General features: G+C 40.9%; 1 protein-coding gene across 6 annotated transcripts in view; it reads right to left on the minus strand.

Annotated features, from left to right (window-relative positions):
* The window catches only part of PDE3B (phosphodiesterase 3B), a 134,043-nt gene that overhangs the window by 39,126 nt on the left and 69,060 nt on the right, over nt 1-25,857 (minus strand). For 5 of the 6 annotated variants that reach the window (XR_009760606.1, XM_061610301.1, XM_061610305.1 and 2 more), the window contains 6 exons: nt 19,744-19,992; nt 16,879-17,018; nt 6,368-6,474; nt 3,389-3,593; nt 2,735-2,811; nt 1,275-1,390 (listed from right to left, as the gene is read on the minus strand). Coding sequence is in view for 5 of the 6 variants with exons in the window: in XM_061610301.1 (XP_061466285.1) it covers nt 1,275-1,390; nt 2,735-2,811; nt 3,389-3,593; nt 6,368-6,474; nt 16,879-17,018; nt 19,744-19,992 (894 nt within the window). In the remaining variant the exon portion in view is untranslated. The remainder of the gene's footprint in view (nt 1-1,274; nt 1,391-2,734; nt 2,812-3,388; nt 3,594-6,367; nt 6,475-16,878; nt 17,019-19,743; nt 19,993-25,857) is intronic. The other variant, XM_061610302.1, reaches the window with a different exon arrangement.

The following is a 25,857-nucleotide window of genomic DNA, read 5'->3' on the forward strand; positions in this document are numbered from 1 at the left end:
AGCAGAAGCCCTAAAATATTTCCTACTCTGCCTCATATATTTAAGAAGTTGTTCTAACTGCCAAACTGGGCTCCAGAGTCTGAAGTGCAGCACAAAAATATAGCAACTCTTTGCACAATTTGGCAGCTAACATCTGTTCTTGGCGGTTCAAGAAACCTGTGGATCCAGTATTTTATATTTTCACTTGGTTTCTCTCACACTTCTTTTTCTATACCCTCATGCTCATGTAGAAGAAGTAGACATCAGTGTTAAATGAGGGATAAGTGTCCAACGGTGAACTTTGCATCTGTTAGGAATCCTAGTGAAATGACTAATGTTACAAGACCTAGCACTTCTTTGAAGATATTACTATTTGTGTAAAACAACACAATTAAATATTTTATGGAAAGATAGCTATAGCAAAAGGAACTTTCATTTCTTGACCATACTAACTTCTGGAATGTGTGTACTTCCATTTCCACTTGCCTCTGCTTGAACTGGAAGGTGGTAGGTAGTCTTCCTTTTTCTCTGCCTACACACAATACTCCCTAATGGGCACAAGTTAGAAAAGGAGTGGAAGGCTGTACCACATCAGGCTCAACAGGAACCTCAGAAGCACAGATTTCTTGCCATCCCCATTCTGAGTTTCTGCTGGAGCAGATTATTTGGGGGGGGGATGGGGAAGGGACAAAAAGGAAGTTTTTGCTCCACCAACACAATATCAACAGATTATATAGTACTGCTATGGAAACTGAACATGGATCACTTTGTATTTGGAAAAGAACTAGAGAGGGAACAGGTGACTTCCAGACTATATGGAGCATCAGTGGTATATGTGTGATATCTGGAGGAGCAAAGATCTAGCAATCATTGCTCGTGTAGATTTCTCAATAGGCCTCAACCTTGATTTCATCTGTGCATGTGATTACTTGAGAGAATAAGTCATACCTCCACATGTTGGATATTGGAATTTAGAAAAGTAAGAAGCCAGAATTGATTCTTGTCTTGAGTCTTATAATCTGAGGCAAAGTTGGTTGTACCTGTTACCATTCCATCAAGAAAAAAGTTACACTATGTTTTGAATGGAATATTTGTCATACATTTGTCCCATTTTTTAAATTGATTTTCACATTTTAAAAACTTACTTCTAGACCTATTCAGAATAAAGTCAAACATTACGCCATTGATAATGTTATGAAACAATACAGAACCAAGGCATTCTTTACAATAAAATATTAAACCGCTTATTAAAAGCATGGATCACATCACTATGGTATCACTGCAGTTATGCTTACATCAGGTTGATTATTCTCAATTTGATCCATTTGACGATTGTGTCTTTTTGTGTCATCCTGCTGTTTCTCTATGAGGTGGGTGGAATCTTTTGAAATATCACTATTTCCATCTTCACCTTAAATAATAAAAACAATACTAAGAGTTTAATCAATGTAAATCCAACAACAGAAATTTAACAACAGAAACTACATGATGCTTTGGCACCTACATTACATTACATGACACTATAATGCTGGGCAAAAAACCTTCTAGTCCAGCATTCTGTTTACACAGTGGCCAAGCAGATGCCCATAGAAAGCCCACAAGCTGGACATGAGCACAAAAGGACTCTCCCGTTATGGAAATAAGTCACTGTGAGCCCTGGGCTCATGTGCTCCCTGTCCCCTCTTCTCCTCCAACATGGACAGGAGGAAGAGCTTGGAAACTTTTGAGTTTAGAGTTATGCCAGAACCAGACCATTAGGTGCAAAGTTGGTGTAGAAAGCTGAACATAATGGAGCAGGAACAATAAATTAAGCAGACTTTGGAGGTTTTCATAACACATGGGTAGCAGGTACTGGGGCTACTTGGATTGTGCACTGTTGGGATGAGACGCAGGCCCACTCCCTGCTCATTCGTTGATACAGCTGGCTAGAATGGGAACAGCTTCTAGGAATAAGGATGCATTGCTGGAGCAGAGCACTGGTTTGCAATAGCATCTGGATAGTTTATATTATGCTGCTAAACTTGAACACAATCTTACACCCTATATTTACTTAAATATGGAATTGTTTTAATTGCTTAAGTTTTTACTGTGACATTGCTTTGAGACAGTTCATGAGAAGCAATTCATAGATGGAATCTTGTTAAGTCTCATCTACTCAGCTGAAAGACCAACTTCATCAGGTTGCTCCTTCAACTCTGAGGTACAGCAGTCATTCCATTAGGTTACAGGAGAGGGACAGAATTTCTCCATGTGCTCTGCTGAAAGACCAGCAACTTTATGCTTCTTCACAACTTCAAAACTTTCAATTTCAGCTGCTTGTTACAAAAATTCTGGAAATAAGAAAGACTGCCCAAGTTTATTTTTCTTTTCATCCCTCCCAATCCCTTAGCTTTTTGTTTTGTGCTTTTTAGATTGAAACCTGATGCAGGGACCGTCTTATCAATGGCATTTGCAGACTATTCTGGGAACCTTTTTGTTAAAGAGCAGGATAAAAGTGCTTTAAATAAATATATAAAATAATTATCTTGTCCTAAAGAGGTATAGATCACAAGAGAGAACAAAAATCTAGCAGGAGTTTGACTAGAAGCTGTGGAGAGTTTTTGCATACCATTTTCACATCTGATTTAAGTCGAGAACAAAATTCACTGATTTCAGTAGATTTGGAATATTTCTCTTGAATTGCCTGAGTTAATCTTTGAAAAAGAATTAAAAATGGAAACAAAACATAAATTACACATGTAGTTCATAATCCCACCTGATTTTTGACTTTGATATTCTGCAACAGATTCAGATAATGAGGCTGCAACAGACTTGAATATCTGTCGTCCGCAACTTATGAAAAACAAAACAACAGTCATTTCTAATTTCTATTAACAATTTTTTGAATATTGTTTTTTCTTAAGTCTCATACACACAAACAACAGATAAACCACTGACAGATCACTGGTGTAGCTTCCATTCAGAGTGTCCACAATCATAGAATTTTAGTTGCACCCAAGCAGAAGGCATCAAAAGAAGACAGAGGTCCAAGACTCTTTATATCATGATTTTTTCAAGTGCTAGTGCCCTACAGTATTCACAGATAGTATACAGGTGCAGATGTCTATAAAGGAGGAAAAGTTCCTGCAAGGGCAGTCATGGAATCTCTTATTACAGCCTGCTGCCAATACACAGGACCATCAGTGTGGAAAGATTAAGTATGAGAAAAAGCAGTCAAGAAATGCAAAATATGTCATAAAAAGCACAACTCAAGGATTAAGATAAAAGAGTACTTTAGAAGCAAGTAGGAAATAATGGCCACTCTCAGTCTCCTACTGCAAATATCCAAGAGAGTATATGATGGAATTTTGATTCAAATTTTGGTATTTACATACATTAATATATTGATTAAATAAAAAGAGAACATTACCTACTACAGGTATAATGTGAAGATGTTCTAAGTTGTTGTTGAAAATCTGAAAAACTAAATGGGCATCCCACAGGTTTATGCATATTAACACTTGGCTTAGTAAGGAAATCAGCAGTATCAGGAAACTCTACTGGCGATCTGTGGTACATACTGGACAGAAACCCATTACCAGATGAAGGCAGAGGACTTAGATTTGAGGAAGTTCCTAAAGGGGAATGGGAAAAATAAAATGTTGAAGAATGGCATGTGAAAAACACCCAGTGTAATAAGAGAAGTCATAAACTTTTAAAATATAACTTATGCATACTTAAGAACACAGCCTGAAAATTTTCAGAAAGTCAAAGATGGTTGAAAAAACTGAAAATTTATCATACGTAATAGCCGTTACAAAAAAACAGAATCACATATACACTGGAAATAACTGCTTACAGAATCCAGGTTTCTCCCTCTGTTGGCTACTGCATTACCTAAAAGCTTAGAAAGATGAAAGGCCAATCTAGTCTATCAGTCTGTTCTCACAGGGGTGAACCAGATATCCATGGGAAGCCCACAAGCAGAATATAAGCCCAGTACTCGCCTGCATGTGATTACAGAATCATAGAATAGTAGAGTTGGAAGGGGCCTATAAGGCCATCGAGACCAACCCCCTGCTCAATGCAGGAATCCGAATTAAAGCATACCCAATAGGTGGCTTTCCAGCTGTCTCTTGAACGCCTCCAGTGTTGGAGAGCCCACCATCTCCCTAGGTCATTGGTTATTGTCGTACAGCTCTAACAGTTAGGAAATTTTGTGTGACATTCAGCCAAAATCTGGCTTCCTGTAACTTGTCCATTATTCTGTGTCCTGCACTCTGGGATGATTGAGAAGAGATCCTGGCCCTTCTCTGTATGGCAACCTTTCAAGTACCTGAACAGTGCTATAATATCTCCCCTCAGTCTTCTCTTCTCAAGGCTAAATATGCCCACTTCTTTCAGTCTCTCCTCACAATACTTTGTTTCTAGTCCCCTGATCATCCTCATTGCCCTCCTCTGAACTTGTTCCAGTTTGTCTGCATCCTTCTTAAAATGTGGTATTCAGAACTGTACGCAGTATTCAAGATGACGCCTAACCAGTGCCAGAGGGGAACCAATACTTCACACGGTTTCAAAGCTATACTACTGTGAATGCAGCCTAAAATAGCATTTGCCTTTTCTGCAGCCACATCACATTGTTGGCTCATATTCATCTTGTGATCAACAATAATCCCAAGATCCTTCTCGCGTGTAGTATTGCTGAGCAACTGGTATTCAAAAGCACACTGCCTCTGATGCTGGAGGTAGTACACAGCCATCATAATTAGTAGCCATTGATAGTCTCATCCTCCATAAATTGGGTCCAGTTCCCTCTTAAAGCTATCCAAGTTTGTTATCGTAACTAGATCCTGTGGTAGCAGATTCTGTAGTTTAATTGTGCGCTGTGTGAAGAACTATGAATTTTGTCTGTGACAAATCTTCCAACATTCAACTTCATTAGATAATCCCTGGTTCTAATATTATGATAGAGGGAGAAAAACCTCTCTCTGTCCACATCATGCATAATTTTATACACCTGTATCATGTCCCCCCTTACTTGCCTTTTTTTGCTAAATCTTTCCTCCTAGGGCAGGTGCGAGGAATCTTTGGCTCTCCAGATGTTGCTGAACTACAACTCTCATCATCCTTAGCCACTGGCGATGTTTTCTGGGGTTGATAGAACATCTGGAGGGTCAAACGTTCCCCCCACCTGTCCTAGAGGAATTGCTCCAATCCCTTGATCCCTGTGCTTGACCTTGACTTGTTTGGATTGTGTGGCACCAGCAACCCAGCCTACATTAGTGAGTACTTTGTATGGAATAACTCTTCAGCAATAAGCCCCCCTTTAAAAAAGAAGAGAGAGGTAAATTTGCTTTCCATTCCTGGCTGTGAAGGACAGAGGAAAATCCCATCCTCCTATCCCAAAACAGAGAGCTACCTTGGATTCATCTCTCTATCATAACAATTATGCCTAAGAGGAAATCTTTCACATGCACGATAATGCACCTAAACATTCCAAATGACTGCTGCTTATGGGCAGCATTGCACTCTATTGATCTGTTGAAAGGCAAGCCAATTTCACCTTGTTGTCCCTGGTGGCTTCTTATGATGTGATCAATACTTCTCTGCTAAATCTTAATACCTGTTGTAGTTGTTTTACTGTTCTGTACACCGCTTAGAGATCTTTTTATATATTAAGTGGTATAGAAATAGTCTAAATAAATAAATTTTGATTGCACTTTTGTGCACCTTTTCCAGCTCTATAAAATCCTTTTTAAGGTGAGGTGACCAGAACTATAAACAGTGTTTCAATTTTGGTTGCACCATAGATTTGTAATAGTTTGCTATGCAATTTGAGTCAACCCTACTCCTAGATGGTATGCAATTAGTCACAAGGTTTTCTGTATAACTGCCATTATCTGCCTTATGCATGACAGATATTATACAAGTGGGACCTTCTCGCTCAGAGTTTCAACCAGCCATGCTTGCTATCTTATTACTCCATTCCACTCCTCCTCTCATCCCATGTCCTGTCTCCCTCCCCACTGCTCTACATTCAACATTCTGCTAATTCTTCATTTGTTTATTGGGTGTGTGTGACCCATTAGGAGTTTTTTGCTCTTTTTTTGTACTTCTGCAAACATTGAGTTTTCCCCAAGCATACTGATACCTCCCTCTTATGCATGTGTAGTGGCATTTGGCTACACAAGGATAGGCACTTGGATAATGAATTTGCTATTAGTGTATTTGTAAAAGGTGCAATGTCATATTTGAGCAAGCACCAAAATACATGCTTAACTCTGACATACTTATGAAAATTCTTATCAAAACAATTTTATGTGGTATATGTAGTGGTTATTTTTTTAAAAATATCATATTGCTCCGGAGACACTTCCACAGTCAAATTATAAACACACACTTATCCTACCAGCTCGTCTGGATCCTATATTATGAGCCAAGGTCACTGAAGATGATCTTTGTTTTGGTATTGTCAACAGGTTTGTGTTGAAAGGCCTATTTGCATAGGATCCGTGGCTAATTGAAAACAGAAAAGAAAAAAGTTTGTGTTATTCTACTCAATTAAAAACCACATACGCATACTTTAATCTTTTTAGGAAAATTATAGTTGCAATAATTATTAAAAATGCACCCTATGCACAAAGCTTGGGAGTTGGCACAATGAAGGGGCATTTTTCTTTCTCTCTCTCTCAAGGAGATGTTAGCAACAGGACAATGGATGCAGTGTGGGTTACGGCACTCCATCAAGCCCCACCAGAGCCAGCTAGGATTATAGTCTAAATAGTTCTGTCAGGAGACAAATCTTGTGATTAGGTCATCCCACTGCATATTGAACAAGATCTTGATCAAAGCTATTGGTGCTTTATTCAAATTTAATGCTAAACATTATTCAAGGAAATGAATGCTTTTGTAAGTTCTATATTCAGTGTTTTTCATTTTTGATAGCTGACTATAAACAGGCACTATGTTGCTAAAGTATGCCATCTGCTGTTTGAAAGTTTTAAGATATCATACTATTTAACAGACATGTTATAAAGTCCATGAAGTATTTAGAGCCTGGTATTTTATTTTCTGGGTGAGAAAACACGTCTTTAATACACTTTGTATAAACCCCAAACAACAATTTTTACTTCCTTAATTTTTTTTAGTTATAAAAATATTTATATACTATTCATCATATAATTTATCAGGATGGAATACAACACCATTTACAAGTGCAAAAAGCATAAAGTACTATAAAAACAATACAGAATTATCATAAAAACAATTGGTTCATCTTTAAAAAATACAGACAACTGAACAGGCCTGTCAACATATGTTTATGTATGATCTTAACTAGGTCCATTGGTTAGCCACTTTACTCAGATGTCTACATGTAAAATAACAAATTTGCATACTGAAAAATAAATTAACACATTGTGGAAAACCTCAACACTAAGTGTGATGTTCTAAGCTTACTTAAGATAAAAGATTTATGCTTCCAGTTACTTTTATATAATAATTCATACGTTGTCTGTAACTGACAAATTAAAACAGGTTTGTTTGATATTGCCACTAAACAACACACAGATTGTGACAGTTTTAGTAGTAGAGACTACTACTGCAGGGACATACTCCCTAAAATGAATAAATGGGCCTGGGAGACCACATAATCTTATGTTCAGAAAACAACATAGTTCCAGTAATGGAGAAGAAAAGTCAGAAATAAAAAACAGCATTAATTCCCCCCTAAAATTTGTCAATAATATGCCTTAACCAGTAGGACCAACATGACAATCCCTCAGCATTTCAGCATCTCCCACGGGAAAAAATGTGGGTACAGAGTGGTTTTCTGCCAGAGTTCCTGCAGACAACTGTTTTTCCAACTGAGAGCAGAGTAATGGAGCTGGAGTGCATGCAGCCAAGTGGGTCACTGAACAAACAAAGAAGGGAGTGTTGGTGGTTAAGAACTTGGAAAAACTTACAGGAAATTCAGAAATATAGTACAACAATCCAGGCTGGCAGCTTTGCAACACTGTATTGTGCTACTTGCATGTTCTGGACATGGTATCCAACACAGTGCTTTCTTTCCCTCTCCTCTCACTGTGTGCTCCCTAAATCAGTTCTAGGGGCTCCCCCAACCCTCCAGAGCAGATTTGGGGAGGGTATGCTTTGTTGCACAAGTAAAAATCCTTGCACCAGCAGAAACTAGCTGAATACCCTCCTGGGTCTCTATCAGGATTGTAAAAGTTTTGCAAGAGCTGGTTTCACTGGACATGGAGTATCTGAGTCAATGAGCAGCCAAATATTTAACAGAGAAGATTCAGTCAAGCCAATCTAAATCATTAAAACAAATGGACATAATCAGTGTACCAACACCATGGTTTAACATTATGAAAATAAGCCACAGAAAACCTAGGGCTCACATGTTCCTTCCTCTGTTCTACCTCCACTGCCAGAGGCAGTATGCCTTCAAATACCAGCTGCTGGCAATCACAGATGGGGGAGAGTGCTGTTGCACTCAGGTTCTGCTTGTGAACTTCCAGTGGGCATCCAGGTGGCCACTGTGAGAGCAGGGTGCTAGACTAGATGGGCCAGCAGGATAACATGCACAGAGTGCACCTGCTTCACCAATGACGAACCTCTCTTTGTATTTTAATAAGGTGATTCCACAACACGAATCCTTTATAAGATGTAAACAGTACATCTTATAATCACAGGAAGAGACTGCTGGATCAGGCAAAAGGCCCCTCTAAGTCCAGTATCCTGTTCTCAGAGTAGCCAACCAAACCACACACACATACACACAGACAGCATTTTTTAAACCTAAAAAAACCAGGACTGCAAAACCTTCATACTTCTTTCGTATCTAAAAGATGCACCCACGTATTTATATCTGCCGTTCCAGACTTAAATACAACACGGAGACACACAGCTTTTTTTGAACCTTTTAAATTCTGCTATCCACTTGTTAAGCAATTCTTCATAACAGTGTTTCACAATAACACAAAAATGTTATCAAACGTATCTAGTGGGTTAGGGTCAGATTTTGGTGGATTTGGGGCATGGGTCTGGTTGGATTTTTTTTTTCTTGTTGGCAACACTGGCCCTGACCTTTGTGGCCTTGAGGAGAGAGTCATCTCTCTAAAATGTGTTCAAATGAGTTTTAATTCTTTTTCATATTATATTTTAGATTTTGTAACCTGCCCTGGGACATATTGGTGAAGGGAGGGTAATAAATTAGAATGGTCCGCCCCAGGTGCCTGATGGATCCGAATGGATTCCTAACTGCGCTTGGGGAATTGGAACCTGCTGAAGGTCACCCGGTCGAAACCCTGGTGAAGGAGTGGAATGATGAGATCACCAGGGCATTAGACCGGGTGGCTCCGAAACGTCCTCTCCCCCTGAATAGAACTCAGTTAGCACCGTGGTATACACCACGGTTGCGTACTCTGAGACAGGAGGTGAGACGACTAGAGCGCCGGTGGCGGAAATCCCGCTCCGAAGATGTCCGGACACAGGTTAGAGCAGCAGTAGCTGCCTACCAAGTGGCAATAAAGGCAGGAAAGAAGGCTTTCTTTGCTGCCTCTATTGCGTCTGCGGAGTGCTGTCCCAGGAGGCTGTTCCAGGTGGTCCGAAGCCTGGTCGGTCCAGTTGCTCAGGAACCCTTGGAACAGTCAAGGGCCTCCTGTGACCTACTGGCAAAACACTTTGCCGATAAAATCGAACACTTACGGAGCTCGATCCCATGCGCCGTGGACACAGTAAGTGAACCAGAGTTGGCCAGTTGCATACCGGTAAGTTGGGATCGGTTTCGGCTTCTCCCTTCTGAGGATGTGGACAAGGTGCTTTCGACTGTGAAGCCTACCACTTGCCTAACTGACCCTTGCCCATCTTGGCTCCTTGTGAGCTGCAGAGAGAAACTGGGCATGGGGATTAAAGCGGTGGTAAACGCATCCTTGCAAGAGGGTGTGATGCCATTAGCTTTCAAGGAGGCAATTGTAAAGCCCATCTTAAAGAAGCCCTCCTTGGATCCCCAAGTTTTTAATAACTTTCACCCAATTTCGAACCTACCATTCTTGGGCAAGGTCATTGAGCGAGTGGTGGCCAACCAGTTGACAGCACACTTGGATGAAACGGATTACTTGGATCCATACCAATCGGGTTTCAGAACTGGTCAGGGAACTGAAACAGCCTTGGTCGCTCTGGTAGATGATATGAGGAGGGCATTAGATAGGGGAGAATTCACCTTTCTTGTCCTCCTCGATCTCTCAGTGGCTTTTGATACTGTCGACCACAGTATCCTTTTACATCGCCTGGAGGGATTGGGAATTGGAGGCACTGTATTACAGTGGTTCCGTTCCTTTCTCTCCGATAGGTACCAACAGGTAGCATTGGGGGAGGAGGTTTCAGACCCTTGGCCTCTCAATTGTGGTGTGCTCTATTCTCTCTCCCATGCTATTTAATATTTACATGAAGCCACTGGGGACAATCATTAGGAGATTTGGGCTGCAGTGTCACCAATATGCGGATGACACTCAGCTCTATCTCTCGTTTAAATCTTCACCAGAGTTGGCTGTGGAGACCTTGTCCAAGTGCCTGGAATCCGTGAGTGGATGGATGGGAAGGAACAAGCTGAAGTTGAACCCCGATAAGACCGAGGTGCTACTCGTGGGGGACAAGAGAAGTTTGGGAGATGTTGACCTGAAATTCAATGGGGTGAGTTTACCCCTGAAGGATCAGGTCCGCAGCCTTGGGGTTGTACTTGATTCCAGGCTGTCCATGGAGGCTCAGATTTCGGCAGTGAGCCGGGCAGCCTGGTATCAACTACACCTCATACAAAGACTGCAACCCTACCTTCCCGTTCATCAGCTCCCTCTAGTAGTACACGCCCTGGTCACCTCTCGATTGGATTACTGTAATGCGCTCTACGTGGGGTTACCCTTGAAAACGGCCCGGAAATTACAACTTATACAAAACGCGGCGGCTCGACTACTTACGAATAGTCGCCGCCAGGATCACATCACACCAGTGTTGTTTGATCTACACTGGCTTCCAGTTGCTTTCCGGGCCCAATTCAAGGTGTTGGTATTAACCTTTAAATCCCTATACGGTCTCGGCCCAGTTTATCTAAAGGAGCGCCTTCAACGCCACCAATTATGCCGCCCAACACAATCAGCCACACAGGGCCTTCTCTCAATCCCGCCGACAAAAACAGCTAGATTGGCGGGAACTAGAGAGAGGGCATTCTCAGTGGCGGCCCCCACTTTGTGGAACTCCCTCCCACAAGATCTACAGCACGCCTCTTCCCTAAATGTATTCCATAAAGCCATAAAGACCTGGCTCTTTCAACAGGCCTTTGGGATATCCGGGGAGGGTTAACCATTATGATTGAAATGCCTCTAACCCTGTATTAATATTGTTCTCGCTGCTGTATTGTTTTTACATTGCATTATTGTATTTATTGTATTCTGTTTTAATTGTTACATGTATGTCGCCTAGAGTGGTCAATGGCCAGATAGGCGACACATAAATTAAATTTTATTATTTTACTTATTATTATTATAAATATAAATAAATAACAATGGGAAGCAATTTCATACTGATATTCTAGCACCTCCAGAGGAAAAGGGTGGGGAAACTCCTCAGCTAGGGCCTACTCTCCTGTCTCTACCCAGATTATTCACATCCCTGCCTGTCCTAGGAAGAAAAACTCTATTCCACAGAAACAAACCTGAAATACATTAAGATTCCTCCCCAGATATCTCACCCCTTATGTATCTGAGGGAGGAGGGAACAGACACAGTTAACCAGAAGGTTGACAAGGTTTGAGGGAATCCCTTTGTGTAACTCCTCCAAACAGAGAGAACACACTGGGCCTTCAGATAACCACAATCTGACATATGATCCTTCTCTAGTGTGTATACTACATGTATCCACAGCCCCACGCCCCTGGCATATCAGGGCTGGAGAGGGGTTACATTGCCACCTATAGTGGGTTCTAACTTTAGACATTACAAACTTGAGTGATTAGCAATCTCCCAAAATCTTGATTGGCACCCTTTGCTCCAGCTGACAAAACTCTGGGTAATGGGACCTTACATTAGCCATCAGGGTAGAAACAATGGAAAACTAAACCAATTCAAAAATGTCAGAGAGAGAACCCACAGCATTCCAGACAGTATTGAAGGGGTGTAGGAAAAACAAACAGGTACTGTGGGCTGTTAAAGGGAACATTTTTATTTTACTTGATTTAAGCACCCATAACCAGGAATTGGAATGAGGGCTCAGGCACCATAGGCTGTTCCTTAATTTACAGCAGCTGTTACCACCTGGCCGTAGCCAAGGAGGCATGAGAAAACTTTCAGGTGCATATTCCAGGTCCTCCACTGAAAACTCAAAGCAGAAGCAGCCTCAGGTGTCTTACTGGCTGGTTCCACTTAAACTGGAGAAAAACAGCTGGAGGAGCTCAAAGGAGGAGACCCCACAGAATGGCCACTTGAAGGAGATCTGTGAGGTCTAGCCTGCATTCCCCTGACGAAGGCCTGAAAATCAACAGGCTGAAACGCATTGGGTTTTTACAAATAATAAATTTCTACTTTTCTAGCATCTTGGTTTCTGCCCTGCTTTTTCCCCCCTGGTTTGGATGCTAGCCACTTTCTGTTGTCACATGCACACTGTCTACACACTGCTGAACCCCCTAGCAATTCTCAAGCCTGAAGATGTGGAAAGGTCAAGAGAATGCTGAAATTCAAAGCCTCGCTGATCAATGATGCAGGGAGGTGGGAGCAATCAAGCGATCTCCCAGGGATCTGGTTTACTCAAACACTTGAGTAATGGAGCAGTTGGGGCAACATGATGATCAAATAGAAATAGCGCTCTTGTTTAGCTAGGTTCTTTGCAGGACCTGCCAAGCTCCATGCCTTTCAGGAACTGAATTCAAACGAACTTGCAGGGATTTGGTATGCTCAAACACTTGATTAGCGGAGCAGCTGGGGCAGGCAAGGTCAGCTCAAATGAAATGGCAGTCCCACTCAATATTTACTGTGGGATTCACCAAGCTCTGTGCCTTTCAGGAACTGAGAGAACAGCTCCCTCCAGGGAACTCTGATGAAGGCAAAATTCCCTTTGCAATGACCTGACACTTCCTCCCTGACCACAAGGTGATAACAGGGGGAAGAGAACAAAAAAGACAATAGTCCCGCATACAAACATACACAGGGCAAATGAAGGAGTAATGTACTGATGCAAAAAAATTACACCCAGTATAACAAAAACTTTAGTAACACCAAAGGGGGAGAGGAGGAAGCATAGTAAAAAACACAGACTCAGAAAATAGTTGACAGGAAAGGCACAAGACCAAGAAAAGGCAAATACTTGAGAGAGAACAAGAGGTCCCAACCATCACCAACCGCAGGCAGGGTTGGTCTGGTGAGAGGGATGACTCCTCCACTGGAGAGGAGGCAAAAGGCATTAGTGGACCCTGCCTATTCTTTCTGGTCGGAGACATCATCCCTATCTGCAATGTTCCACCCTCTGTTCTATCTCCACTGCCAGAGGAAGCATTCCTTCAGATACCAGTTGCTGGCAACCTGTTGTGCTCAGGTTCTGCTTGCGAGCTTTCCATGGGTATCCAGCTGGCCGAGAGCAGAGTGCTAAACTAGATGGGCCTTTGGCTTGACCCAGCAAGGCTATTCTTATGTTCCCCCTTCATTCTGCATGAGGGGAGGAAACTGAAACCTTTCACTTTTCATTTTGAATCAATCATTTTCTCATTAAATCCAAAGTCAGAAAACAGTGGTTTATTCTAACTGTAGTTCGTTAAGGAACTAGAATTGGAAACCACTGTTTGAAGTAATCAACAGCATGATCCTGTCCATTATGTTGCATGCACAATTGGCGAAGCTCTCCCTTAACCATATGTACCTTGTAGTGATAAGTTGTGAAAACTGCTTCTCTCTTATTATTTATTACATTTATACCCTGTCTTTCTTTCATCAACAGACCCAAGGCAGCATACATGTGGTTCCCACGCAGTCTCCCCTCCAGGCACTAACTAGACTCAGACCTGCTTAGCTTCAGGAAGGTGCTGGCCTCGTGTGCCTGGAGACCACAGCCTGGGTCTTATCACTGCACTACAGCTTCCTAATCTTATAACTCTTTTCTGAGCAACTGATTAACTCTGCACTCATAGCTCTAAATTTTCATCCCTGTGATCTCCCTCTGCTGTCTTAGAATCATAGAATAGTAGAGTTGGAAGGGGCCTATAAGGCCATCAAGTCCAACCCCCTGCGCAATGCCGGAATCCAAATCAAAGCATTCCCGACAGATGACTGTCCAGCTGCCTCTTGAATGCCTCCAGTGTCGGAGAGCCCACTACCACTAGGTAATTGGTTCCATTGTTGTATGGCTCTAACAGTTAGGAAGTTTTTCCTGATGTCCAGTCAATGTCCAGTGTTCTGGCCAAGCTGATTACTTCTAGTACTTGCTGAGGTCGTTGCCTCACCCAAGAGCAACCCTCAATCTGTTATCACTTCCAGGACTAACATCTCCAAAACAACAGTTGCTCCACCTTATGGCTATTGTAAATAGCTTCATTTTGCACAAACCCACCAACATTATAGGGGGAAACAACTACACCTGGCCATAGCTAGCATGATAGCCAAGTCTAGTTTTTGAATGCTACTTTGTCTTAAACTGGGATGAGATGTAAAACAAGGCCAGCTGAATACTCTATCAGTACATTAACCTTATGATATCTCAGAGAGTGGTTATATTTTCAGCTTCTTAGGAGGTGAGAAGACTGCTATCAAGCACTGCAGCCCTCAAAAACTACTGTTCTTAAATGTCACAAAACAGACCAGGGCAAAGAAAAGAACTTTTGTACAGAACATTTGGTTATCAAGGTTAGAGACAAATTATTTGCTGTCATGTTTGCCAACAGCATAAAAACTTACTGCAGTGTTTTAAAAATTGAACTAGTTACAGTGCTACAATTCACTTACTCCTAGTAAAAAAATATCTTTTTAAAAAAATCTTTAAAAACGCCTTTAAGAACAATTCCTACACAGATGAGGATTGGGATAAGGTTCCTGCTTAAAACGTGTTGAAAGAGAAAGGTCTTCGGCAGGTGCTAAAAACACAACAGAGGTGACTGTCTAATATTTAAGGGGAGTTAATTCCAAAGGGTAGGTGCCAAAACACTTAAAGGTCTGCTTCCTATGTTGTGTGGAACGGACCTCCTGATGAGATGGTATCTGCAGGAGACCCTCACTTGCACACGGCAGTAACTGACTGGGTATATAAGGGGTAGATGATCTTTCAGGTATTCTGGTCCCAAGCTGTATAAGGCATTGTACACCTTGAACCAGCCTTGAACTTAGCCTGATAGCTAATGGGCAGCCAGTGCAATTCTTTCAGCAGCAGGCTGACATGTTGGTGATTTCATGCTCCAGTGAGCAGTTGTGCCACTGCGTTTTGCAACAGGTGTAGCCTCTGGACCAACCTCAAGGGTAACCCCCCATAGAGCACATTATAGTAATCCAGCCTGGAAGTTACAATTGCATGGACAACAGTGGTCAGGCTATCCCGGTTCAGAAATGGCTGCAGGTTTCTTACTAGCTGAAGTTGGTAAAAGACACTCCTAGCCACTGACGTCATCCGGGCCTCAGCAACAAAGATGGATCCAGGAGCACCCCAAGGCTACAAATCTGCTCTTTCAGGGAGAGTATGACCCCATCCAAAGCAGACAATTGACCAATTATCCGGATTCAAGAACCACCTATCCACAGAGCCTCTGTCTTGCTAGGATTCCAGGTCAGTTTACTGGTCCTCATCCAGACTACCACTGAGTCCAAGCACTGGTCCAGGGCTTGCACAGCTTCTCCTGATTCAGATGTTATCAAGAAATAGAGCAGGTATCACCAGCATACTGCTGACACCTCACCCCAAATCTCTTAATGACTGTTCCTTACAGCAACATAAACAGCATTGGGGACAAGATGGTATCCTGCAGCACTCCACAGCACAAATGCCAGGGGGATGAAAGACTATCATCCAATGCTAGTCTCTGAAACTGACCCTGGAAATAGGATCGGAATTACTGTAAAACAGTGCCATTTCACGAAGTCGGTTCAAAAGGGTACCATGGTCAATAGTATCAAAAGGGGCTGAGAGATTAAGTAAGAAGAACAGGATGACATTCCTCCTGTCCTCCTACTGGTAAAGGTCATCCATCAGGGTAACCAAGGTAGAGTCAATCCCATAACCAGGCTTGAACCCAGATTGCAATGGATCAAGATAATCTGTTCTATCCAAAAGTACTTGCAATTACTGTGCAACAACCCACTTGATCACCTTCTCTTCATGTTTATTCTTCAGGCCCAATATGCTAAAACTACAATCCCAGACAAAGAGAAAACCAATAAATCCATGAAGATTGATGAACATAGTCCGTATTTTGTACCTTAACACTTTCAAGAGCAAAACAAAAGAACTTTAGCATGTTCTTGTCAGCCACCTTCACTATATAACGTTCCTGTGTTTCAACCTGAAGGAGGAGGGGAGTGCTTCACTGATCACAGACTCCAAGATCTTCTCTTACTATCACAAAAGTGGTGACTATATAGAGAATGTTACGATTTATCTTTCATCATAATTTTCTTTAAAACTTGAAGTTCAGAATTAGTGGTTGCTATCAAATATTAATTGCATATCAAAGTGCTACACTTTAAATATCCTGGATGAATGAAGTTATACAAGCATACTTCATTAATTTTATACATTTGATTGCCACACCTATACAAAATTAATTCAATTCAAAATATTTTATCTGAAACATCTTCCCTGTCCTTCTCCAGAACTCAATTTTTAATTTCAGCATTTAAGATATACCGTGTAATATAGAAAATACTATGAATTCTATATTGATAATATATTTACCTAGAAGAATTATACTCCTGATGTAATCTTTTGCCATTATTGCGTTCCCATCTAGAAGATAGTTCAATGGGCAGCAAGCCTGAGGCTCCTGAATTCCTCCTTAACTGCGGCGTTGGTAAGCTATTTCGGCTGTTTAGACCCTGTTGAACAAGTTAATAAAAGTTACATTTTTCTTGCAGAAAACAACAACTCTCTTTATTTCTATAGCAATACACATATTTACTCAAAATCTATATTATTAAATTTAAATGATTTTTTTTAAGCTGAATTATATCACTGGCTGAGCTGATTTAACTTTAAACAGCTATATGGAAAAATAATGGTTGAATACTAGGTAAGTGTCAGACTCTTTTCTCCCATTTGTATTGCTACCCTAAGCTCCCTAAAGGAATGGTTTGTTATGATAATAATTCTATAGTGTATTGAATTTGTAGCAGTGAAGCCTCTCACAGTGATTGGCTGAGCTGGTGGGTTACACAAAATTGTTCAGTTTCTCAAGGAAATAAACATTTCCTAACCCAGCATCTAAACGAAAATGAAATGGACTGCCTTCAAGTCGATCCCGATTTATGGCAACCCTATGAATAGGGTTTTCATGGTAAATGGTATTCGGGGGGGGTACCATTGCCTTCCTAAAAGGAATAGAAATGTGTAAATTTGGCTAGGATTAAAATCTCATACAGGAGTAGAAGACTGTAAAATGCTGTCAGTATCTAGGGAAGCTAAGGGACAGAAGCCCATAGGCTAGTGTACAAAGTAGATAATGAGCTGAAAGAGCAATCTGAATGAAGGAAATGAATGTACTGGAATTAAAGGGAAGACCAAAAAAAGCTATTCAGAGAAAGGAGAGCTGGAAGAAGCTACACAGTGCTTAAGATAAGAGTGTTCATATGACATCAGAAAAAGGAGAGGGGATTAGCAGGGCAATAGGTCAAGAGAGAGGATGGTTAAAGGGAGTGAGACATGTTCCATATTAGAACAACTTAACTGCAAAAGAAGTGCTGCCCTGGGCTTCCTTTGGGAGGAAGAGTGGGATATAAATTTAATAATATAAATAATTAAAATTATAATTCCCCTATTCATACGACTGTGCAAAGAATAGATATATGACAACTAGGAAAAGAGTTGGAAAAGTGAGGGCAGGGGAAAAGAAAGATTCTGTTGTTCTTTTCATCCCCCCCCCGCCCCCTGAAATAAAAAGTGGTACTTGGGGAGAAACAATATTTCTTATTAAATATTTTCTTTTTCAGAATAATCCCATTTTATTTTAAAACTGTTTATTGAAATGTTTATATACTTTCAGTGCACACGATTCTAAATTTCTTACTTCCAATATTCAAAGGTAGCAATATTAGTGATAATAGTTTTGCTGCTACATATGACTAAATTACAAAACAAGCAACATTTGGACTAGATGATGGAAACGTACTTTCAAATGTTGCAGAGTACAAAACAACTTTAGGTATTTGGTGCAGAAGAGCAATCAAGGAGTTAGCTAAGTAAGGCCTTAATAGAATATAACCTTTGATTCCTCATACTTCAGAGTCCTGCATCCCCTGAATCGAGTGAATAGAACTAATTGTTTGAAAATGTATACCAAAATTAAGAAACAATTTGTCAAAAAGAAAAACTCCGCTCCCCCATTTGTACAACGCTCCCCTTGTTTGAAGTCTGTGAAGCTTAAAGTAACATTTCAGAATAAGAATATATGGCTCTTTCAAACACTAACAGTGTAATTCTATGCATGTTTACCAAGATATAAGTCCCACTATGGTCAGTGGAGGATACTCAGTAGCATGCTTAGGATTTCAGCTTGATCTTAGCTGAGTAGTATAAATCTAACAAGCAAGATGGCTAATTTGGCAATCTACAGTTAAATGAGCTGGTCAGACAAGAGGTATATTTGTAACGAAATGGAGGCATATATATATATATTATAATTTTGTGTTTATCCTTAAAATACCAAAGAAAAGTTAGGTTTGATAAGAAAATATGTACTATATATTTTGGAAAGTTCTTTGTTTGCTATGCATTTGGACACCAAGATATTGTAACCAATTTTTCCATCATGGTTTCTGAGATTAAGGAGCAGGTTTTCATCTATGTTTGGATACAATTGGACACTATTTTGAATCAAGATGGTGTTCTGAACCTTTCAAAATCACAGTGATTTTAACCACTGCACTTTTTTTTGTTACTTAGAATTCCTGAGCACCACCGGATGCAAGGCTACTAGCTACCTATATTTTAATTCCCCTGTTCCTTACTTTCTTCCCCTCCCCCTAAAATGAGGGAAATAATATTTTTAATAGCTTCAAATTTTCTGGAAATCTTACAGCTCTAGCACAAAGTAACAAGAAAAATGGAAAGATAGAAAAAGAAAGCCCATAATAAATTCAGCTCACTTATTTGGAAATGTGATGTTTTATGCCAAACTGAATGGACAAAAGCAGCACATAAAAAGGTTACATATGAGTGGGCATATATGTGTAGTGGGGATAGGCAGCCATCAGCCCAATAGCCTGATCTGATCTCCATAATAATCAATGATCCAAAGGACATCCCCTTTGCATCTTCCCTATCCAAATAAAGTTTTACTCTCCATCTCTTCAATATGAAGAGCACAAGTATCTGGTTTGGCAGTGGCTGACTGGTGTGCACAAACTAAATTTCAAGTTAGATGATACATGAAATGCACAATGTCTTCTCACCCACTCTAATGGGTTACCTGCACTATGCGTATATAGCTTAATTTTTGCATACTATAATTCATGCTACAACAGGAACGATGCCACATATGGTGAAAATATTGCACTTAGAGGAATTCTAACATGTTATATAGTGATACTATTGAAATATTTTGACCTTGTGCAGTTTACGTTCTCCTCTTTCAGATGAGTCTTCCATTTCTGGACAGGGGTAAAAGCCCGGAAAGGGGGTAAAAAGGTTAACCTTTGACCTGCATGATCCTGAGAAAGCACTTATCAAACTATTGATGCTTCGGAGGGAAGAAATCACATGTGGGGGAAGGACTGGATCACTCAGAAGGTCAGACACCATGGTGCGAGTCTCATTTAGTACAGAGAGATCAATTCCAGTTCCACTGCAAGCATTCTGAAACAGAGAGAACTACTGTTAGTGATTAACAACAAGAGCTTTTTGTTATTGTAAGGTTAATATATCAAAATATTAAAATAAATTGAAACATGGATTTTGGATGTTTTAATGAGGTACACAAAATGAGGTACATTTTGCATGTTTTAATGAGGTAAATTTTCCATTTTCAATGAGATACACATATCAATATTAAAATGAATGGATTTTTAGATGCATAGATATACAAAAAGTAATTTTCATCTAAGCGCTCTGTAATATTAAACCAATTAATACAAATACTTTATGTAATGTCTTTTCTTTACAATTTGGGAGAAAAATAATCTTTGCTGCTAAATTTTCAAATTTGAAATTATATCATTTATTACTTTTCCCAAATATAGGTTGAAGAAATAGTGAATTTCCTGAACAAACAGTTTCATGCAAGATGCACAGGTTTGTTACCTGTTTCTTCACAGTTAACAAATCTTCTCTTGCTGTTGTGCTTTGTTGAATGGATACTACATTTTCTGAGTAAAGTTCAATATTTTATATGTGGGAAAACAAGATATCTAAAAAAATGTAACATGAACATCGACAACTGGGAAGTCTTGGCCCATGAACGTCCCAAATGGAGGCTGGCTATTATCAAAGGTGCTGTGGACTTTGAAGAAGCACAAATACAGGGCGAACGGGACAAACGAGCTAAGCAGAAGGCACGTCAAACAAATCCTCATCACGACCATCTTCCATCTGGAAACCTATGTCCTCACTGTGGGAGGCTCTGTGGATCCAGAATTGGCCTCTTATGGACCCACTGTTAAAGACCTTATCTCGGAAGACAATCTTACTTGGCCACGAGTGATCGCCAATGAATGAATGAATGAATGACACTAAAAACATTCTGAAACATCATAAAAACAGACTTTAAAATATATTACAAGAAAACATCCTCAAAAACATATTAAAACAAAGCATCTTTAAAAACATCTTTTTTAAAAAAAGCTTTAAAAACATATTAAAAAGCAATTCCAACACAGACACAGACTGGGATAAGGCTTGTTGAAAGAGGAAGGTCTTCAGCTGGCGCTGAAAAGATAATAGAGATGGCGCCTGTCTAATATTTAAGGGGAGGGAATTCCAAAGGGTAGGTGCCACTGCACTAAAGGTCCGTTTCCTATGTTGTGCAGAACAGACCTCCTGATAAGATGGTATCTGCAGGAAGCCTCATCTGCAGAGCGCAGTGATTAACTGGGTATATAAGGGGTAAGGCAATCTTTCAGGTATCCTGGTCCCAAGCTCTACACCAAAACTAGCACCTTGAACTTAGCCCGGTAGCTAACAGGTAGCCAGTGCAATTCTTTCAGTGGCAAAGTGACATGTTGGTAATTTCATGCTCCAGTGAGCAGTTGTGCCTGTTTTTATGTTTCTTACAAGCATTTCCCAACATAAAACCAACATCGCCTTAACAATAATTGATTTTGAGTTTCAGTGTTTCAAAATAAAATATCATACAGAACAATTACAGTGTACCATTTGTAATTCATTAATATGAGAGCATTGGTCAGGGGTCTGATTACTTTTGCAAAGCACTGTATTTCATCTGAGAAAGATTCTGTGTGCCAAATTTGGGACAGTGCCAGTCTAACATATCTGCTTGCCACATCAATATAATGCTGCCTTGTAGTGAGCATGACAAATGCCCAGCCTTCCTTTGAACTGGATGGTGATCATCCCAGAAATTGCACTGCAATCCCTACCTGACAATATAGTGCTTAAGTTGAATTTTCTGACAAATTGTGGAACGCTCAGCAGTACTAAAGGCCTCTAGCATGGAAGCAACACATGTGTCAAGAGTATATAAAACGACGTTTAAAATGAGGAGCCATGATGGGTACTGTAAAAATTCTCCTGTCACTTGTGAGAGATTGGTCAAGAAATGGATCGAGTTTCCATCCTTTCTTTTTAGGCATTTGATATATTTACCTTAAGACTAAACAGCAGCTAAATCTAAAAACCTTAATAATACAAAAGGGTTTTCAACCCTAGCGTGCAGAAAAGGACTGAGAACTTCTCTTTCACACACACACATTCTTCCACTGCAAATTGTTTCTTCTTGATGCTTCTCTGAAGTGAAAAAAATGACCATCCAAATTGTATTATATGTGACTGGAATGTAACATGTAGTTCAAAGGTTAGATGGGAAGGCCCAGGGGATAGGGACTTTCAATTTGAGCTTGCAAATAAAGTTCAGGGAACAGTAGGCACTCTTTGAGTCACTTGCCTGGCTTTCTCCCACTGACTTCAGGGAGCGCTACACTCAGAACACACAGGAAGGAAGTTAAAAGGGGATGTTCCACATTACAGATACACTTGCATGTGTACATATACATCCCCCCCCCAAAAAAAACTTCTCTCCATATTCATAGAGCACACACAGGAGATGTAGTTTCTTTTAGCACTGCACTATTTGTCTTTCTCCTTTTCAAATACAGTCTTTATGTCTGGGACGATTTATGTCTGGGAGGAAGAAACAATCCAAGCCTGCAGCTTCCATAGTGGCACTCTGGTGGCTGAGTAAAAGAACGCACCAAAGCAGCCTTTCCCAATCTTTGGGTCCCCAGATGTTGCTGGACCACAGTCCCTATAATTCCTGACCACTGGCCATGCTGGCTGGAACTGATGGGAGTTGTAGTCCAGCCACATCTGGGGACCTAAAGTTGGGAAAGGCTGTACTAAAGAGAAAGAACAGGAGCTGGCAGGACAAACACAATTGTGTTAGCTGAACTTGCATTCTCTCTTTCTCTCCATATCCAGCCCAGTATGCAGCTTTCAGAACTGTTCCATTCCTACTTCTGAACAAGAGAGGGGTAAAGGAGAGGCAGCCCCATCATACACCTTCCAAAAAGAGCTTTGTTAAAGGCAGATCTCTATCTGGAGACAGAGCACAAGATAGTTTCTCTTTCTGGAAAGAACACTGGGTTCAGCCTTTCTAAAGTCTATGTACTGAGTTGACTGGAGTGAAAACAGGTGGTATGGCACACACAAAGCAGCTGGCTTAATTTGCATTCTTTCTCTGTCTCTTCTCCAACCTAATTCCCAATGCAGGAGATAGAAACAGTGAGAAAAAAGCACACAAATCCAGTCAACCTTCAAGGTAGCAAACCATAGGCCATCTCCTTTCCAGGATCAAGAGGGAAAGGCCACATGTAGTTAGGGTAGCCAGAGGAAAAATTGGACAGGGCTCTTGCACCATTAACAGTTGTGTATAAGAGAGAATTTTAGCAGAGCTTTGATCTGGAGTTGTGTCTGCTCCAGTTCCAGGGAGGAAGGGAGAATCAGCTTCATGGTCCACCTCTGGAAAAAACAACACTGTTTCTCTGAAGGCTTGTATGCTAACTTTTTCTCTCTCAAGTGTTCATAACAGAGTTGTCTGGCTTGGTCTCCCAGAGACAATTTTCACTCACCCCAGGCTCCCTGATGAACAGTTATATGCAAGCCTGGTCTAAGGCTCTCCAACTCTCTACATTCCTTTCTTGTCCATGATGTTCTGCTGGATGGAGAAGATGCAGTCAGGACTCAATATTCCCTTTATGTAATGTAGGATCATGCCTACTTGCAGCCCTGCATGATCATGAAACTACAAACTGCTGATTGGCTAACATGACCTATCAAACATAAGCACAGCTTGCCTTAAGGTCTGCTTCCAAGCTAAGCTAGATATTCTCATTAAACACTGTTATTATTCTGCCTCTAAATTATACTCATTTTTAAACAATACACAATGATTATTCTGAAATAGCTGGCCTACTTACTTAATGTCCTGACTTATGACAGGAAGGTGACATTATTTCAATTGTACTTCAGGACTCTATCAGGGTGAATGGCTGCAAGCAAACACTGAATTTAGGAACTCATTAAGATGTAACTTAACCTTATTCTAGGCCTATGTTCCATAAATCATCATTCCCATGGCTGTATCTGAAGAAAAAATTACATGATACACCAGAGTTCTATGGTGGATCTTCCAACTTTTGAAAAAAGACAAACATAGGGGGTTGGAGACAACGAATTGGATCAGGGACATGATGCTGGGAGAAGGGATTGTCCCTGAGAGTAATTTAACTCCTTTAACTTAACGTCTTCTATTCCTAATATAACAAGAGAGCTTTACCATTTTACACTAGACACTGAAGTCTCTCTTTTTCCTTTTCAAACAAGAGTCTTTAGGACTGGGAGGAAAAAAGAGTCCAAGCCTGAGACAATCCCAGATCCGCCACAACAAGACCAGACTTATCTTGCTATACGTTATATACACAAATAACCATTTTTACATAATGCCCAGAGAGAAAAAAATACTTTGATTTCTGGATGAAAGTACTGCCGTATGGCATGGATCTTCTGTAGTCATCTAAAATATAACCTACCAACCTATTTTATGTTAAGCTTGTACAAGTATATGAAGAAAGAACACTCTTGCTCTTTTTATTTGTTTGACTGCAAGTCTACGTGGTTTGCATGACCCTTTCTGAAATTCCGTCTTCTACTCAGCTATTAAGATGCAGGAACCCTATTCTCTTTTGCAACTGTTCACCCTAAGGGAGATGATGATGATGATTAAACAAATTTATAGACCACTTCACAACATAATGCCATCAAAGCAGTGTACAAGATAAAAACTGAATAAAACATAATGAAACACAAAACTACAAACACTAAAAGCAAAATCAATTAAACAAACTCTAAAAACAATAAAACCATCCCTACAAAAACCAAAAACAGCAAAAAAATATCATCACCTATAAAAATGATGTTCCATAAATAACTGGGTAATACCTCACAAAAAGCATTCTTAAACAAAAAATGTCTTCAGAAAGGGGCCTAAACATCATGACACTAGGCGCCTCTCCGATTTTAGCTGGTAACTGATTCCAGAAAGCTGGAGCTGCAATACTCATAGAATCATAGAGCTGGACGGCACCTATAAGGCCATTGAGTCGAACCCCCTGCTCAATGCAGGAATCCAAATTAAAGCATACCTGACAGGTGGCTGTCCAGCTGCCTCTTAAAAGCCTCCAGTGTTGGAGAACCCACCACCTCCCTAGGTCATTAATTCCACTGTCGTACCGCTCTAACAGTTAGGAAGTTTTTCCTGATGTTCAGTCGAAATCTGGCTTCCTGCAACTTGAGCCCATTATTCCATGTCCTGCACTCTGGGATGATAGAGAAGAGATCGTGGTCGTTCTCAATGTGGCAACCATTCAAATACTTGAAGAGTGCTATCATATCTCTCCTCAGTCTTCTCTTCTCAAAGCTAAATATGCTCACTTCTTCCAGTCTCTCCTCATAGGGCTTTGTTTCCAGTCCCCTGATCATCCTTGTTGTCATCCTCTTGAACTGGTTTGTCTGCATCCTTCTTAAAGTGCGGTGTCCAGAAATGGACACAGTACTCAAGATGAGGCCTGACCAGGGCTGAACAGCGGGGAACTAATACTTCACGTGATTTGGAAACTATACTTCTGTATAGGCCCCAGGTACCCAGCCAGCCAGGACTGATTCTTACCACCTGTCCCTCTTTGGAGGGATACATAAGCCGGCTGGCTGAGGTGGCCTGGGAGACCCAGGGCCTGCAGGAGGAAGAGACCATCGCCCAAGGGAAGGAGAGGCTGCTGCTGCTGTGCTGCTGATGTGCTGCTGCTGTGCTGCTGCTGCTGCTGCTGCTGCTGCGGGACCACCACCTCCACCACCCTTCCCTGAGGGACTTCTGCCTGGCAGGACCAGGCCCCAGGTACCCAGCCAGCCAGGACTGATTCTTACCACCTGTCCCTCTCTGGAGGGATACATAAGCCGGCTGGCTGAGGTGGCCTGGGAGACCCAGTGCCTGCA

This window comes from Rhineura floridana, chromosome 2 (assembly GCF_030035675.1).
Source record: "Rhineura floridana isolate rRhiFlo1 chromosome 2, rRhiFlo1.hap2, whole genome shotgun sequence".
NCBI classification, from domain to species: Eukaryota; Metazoa; Chordata; class Lepidosauria; order Squamata; family Rhineuridae; genus Rhineura; species Rhineura floridana.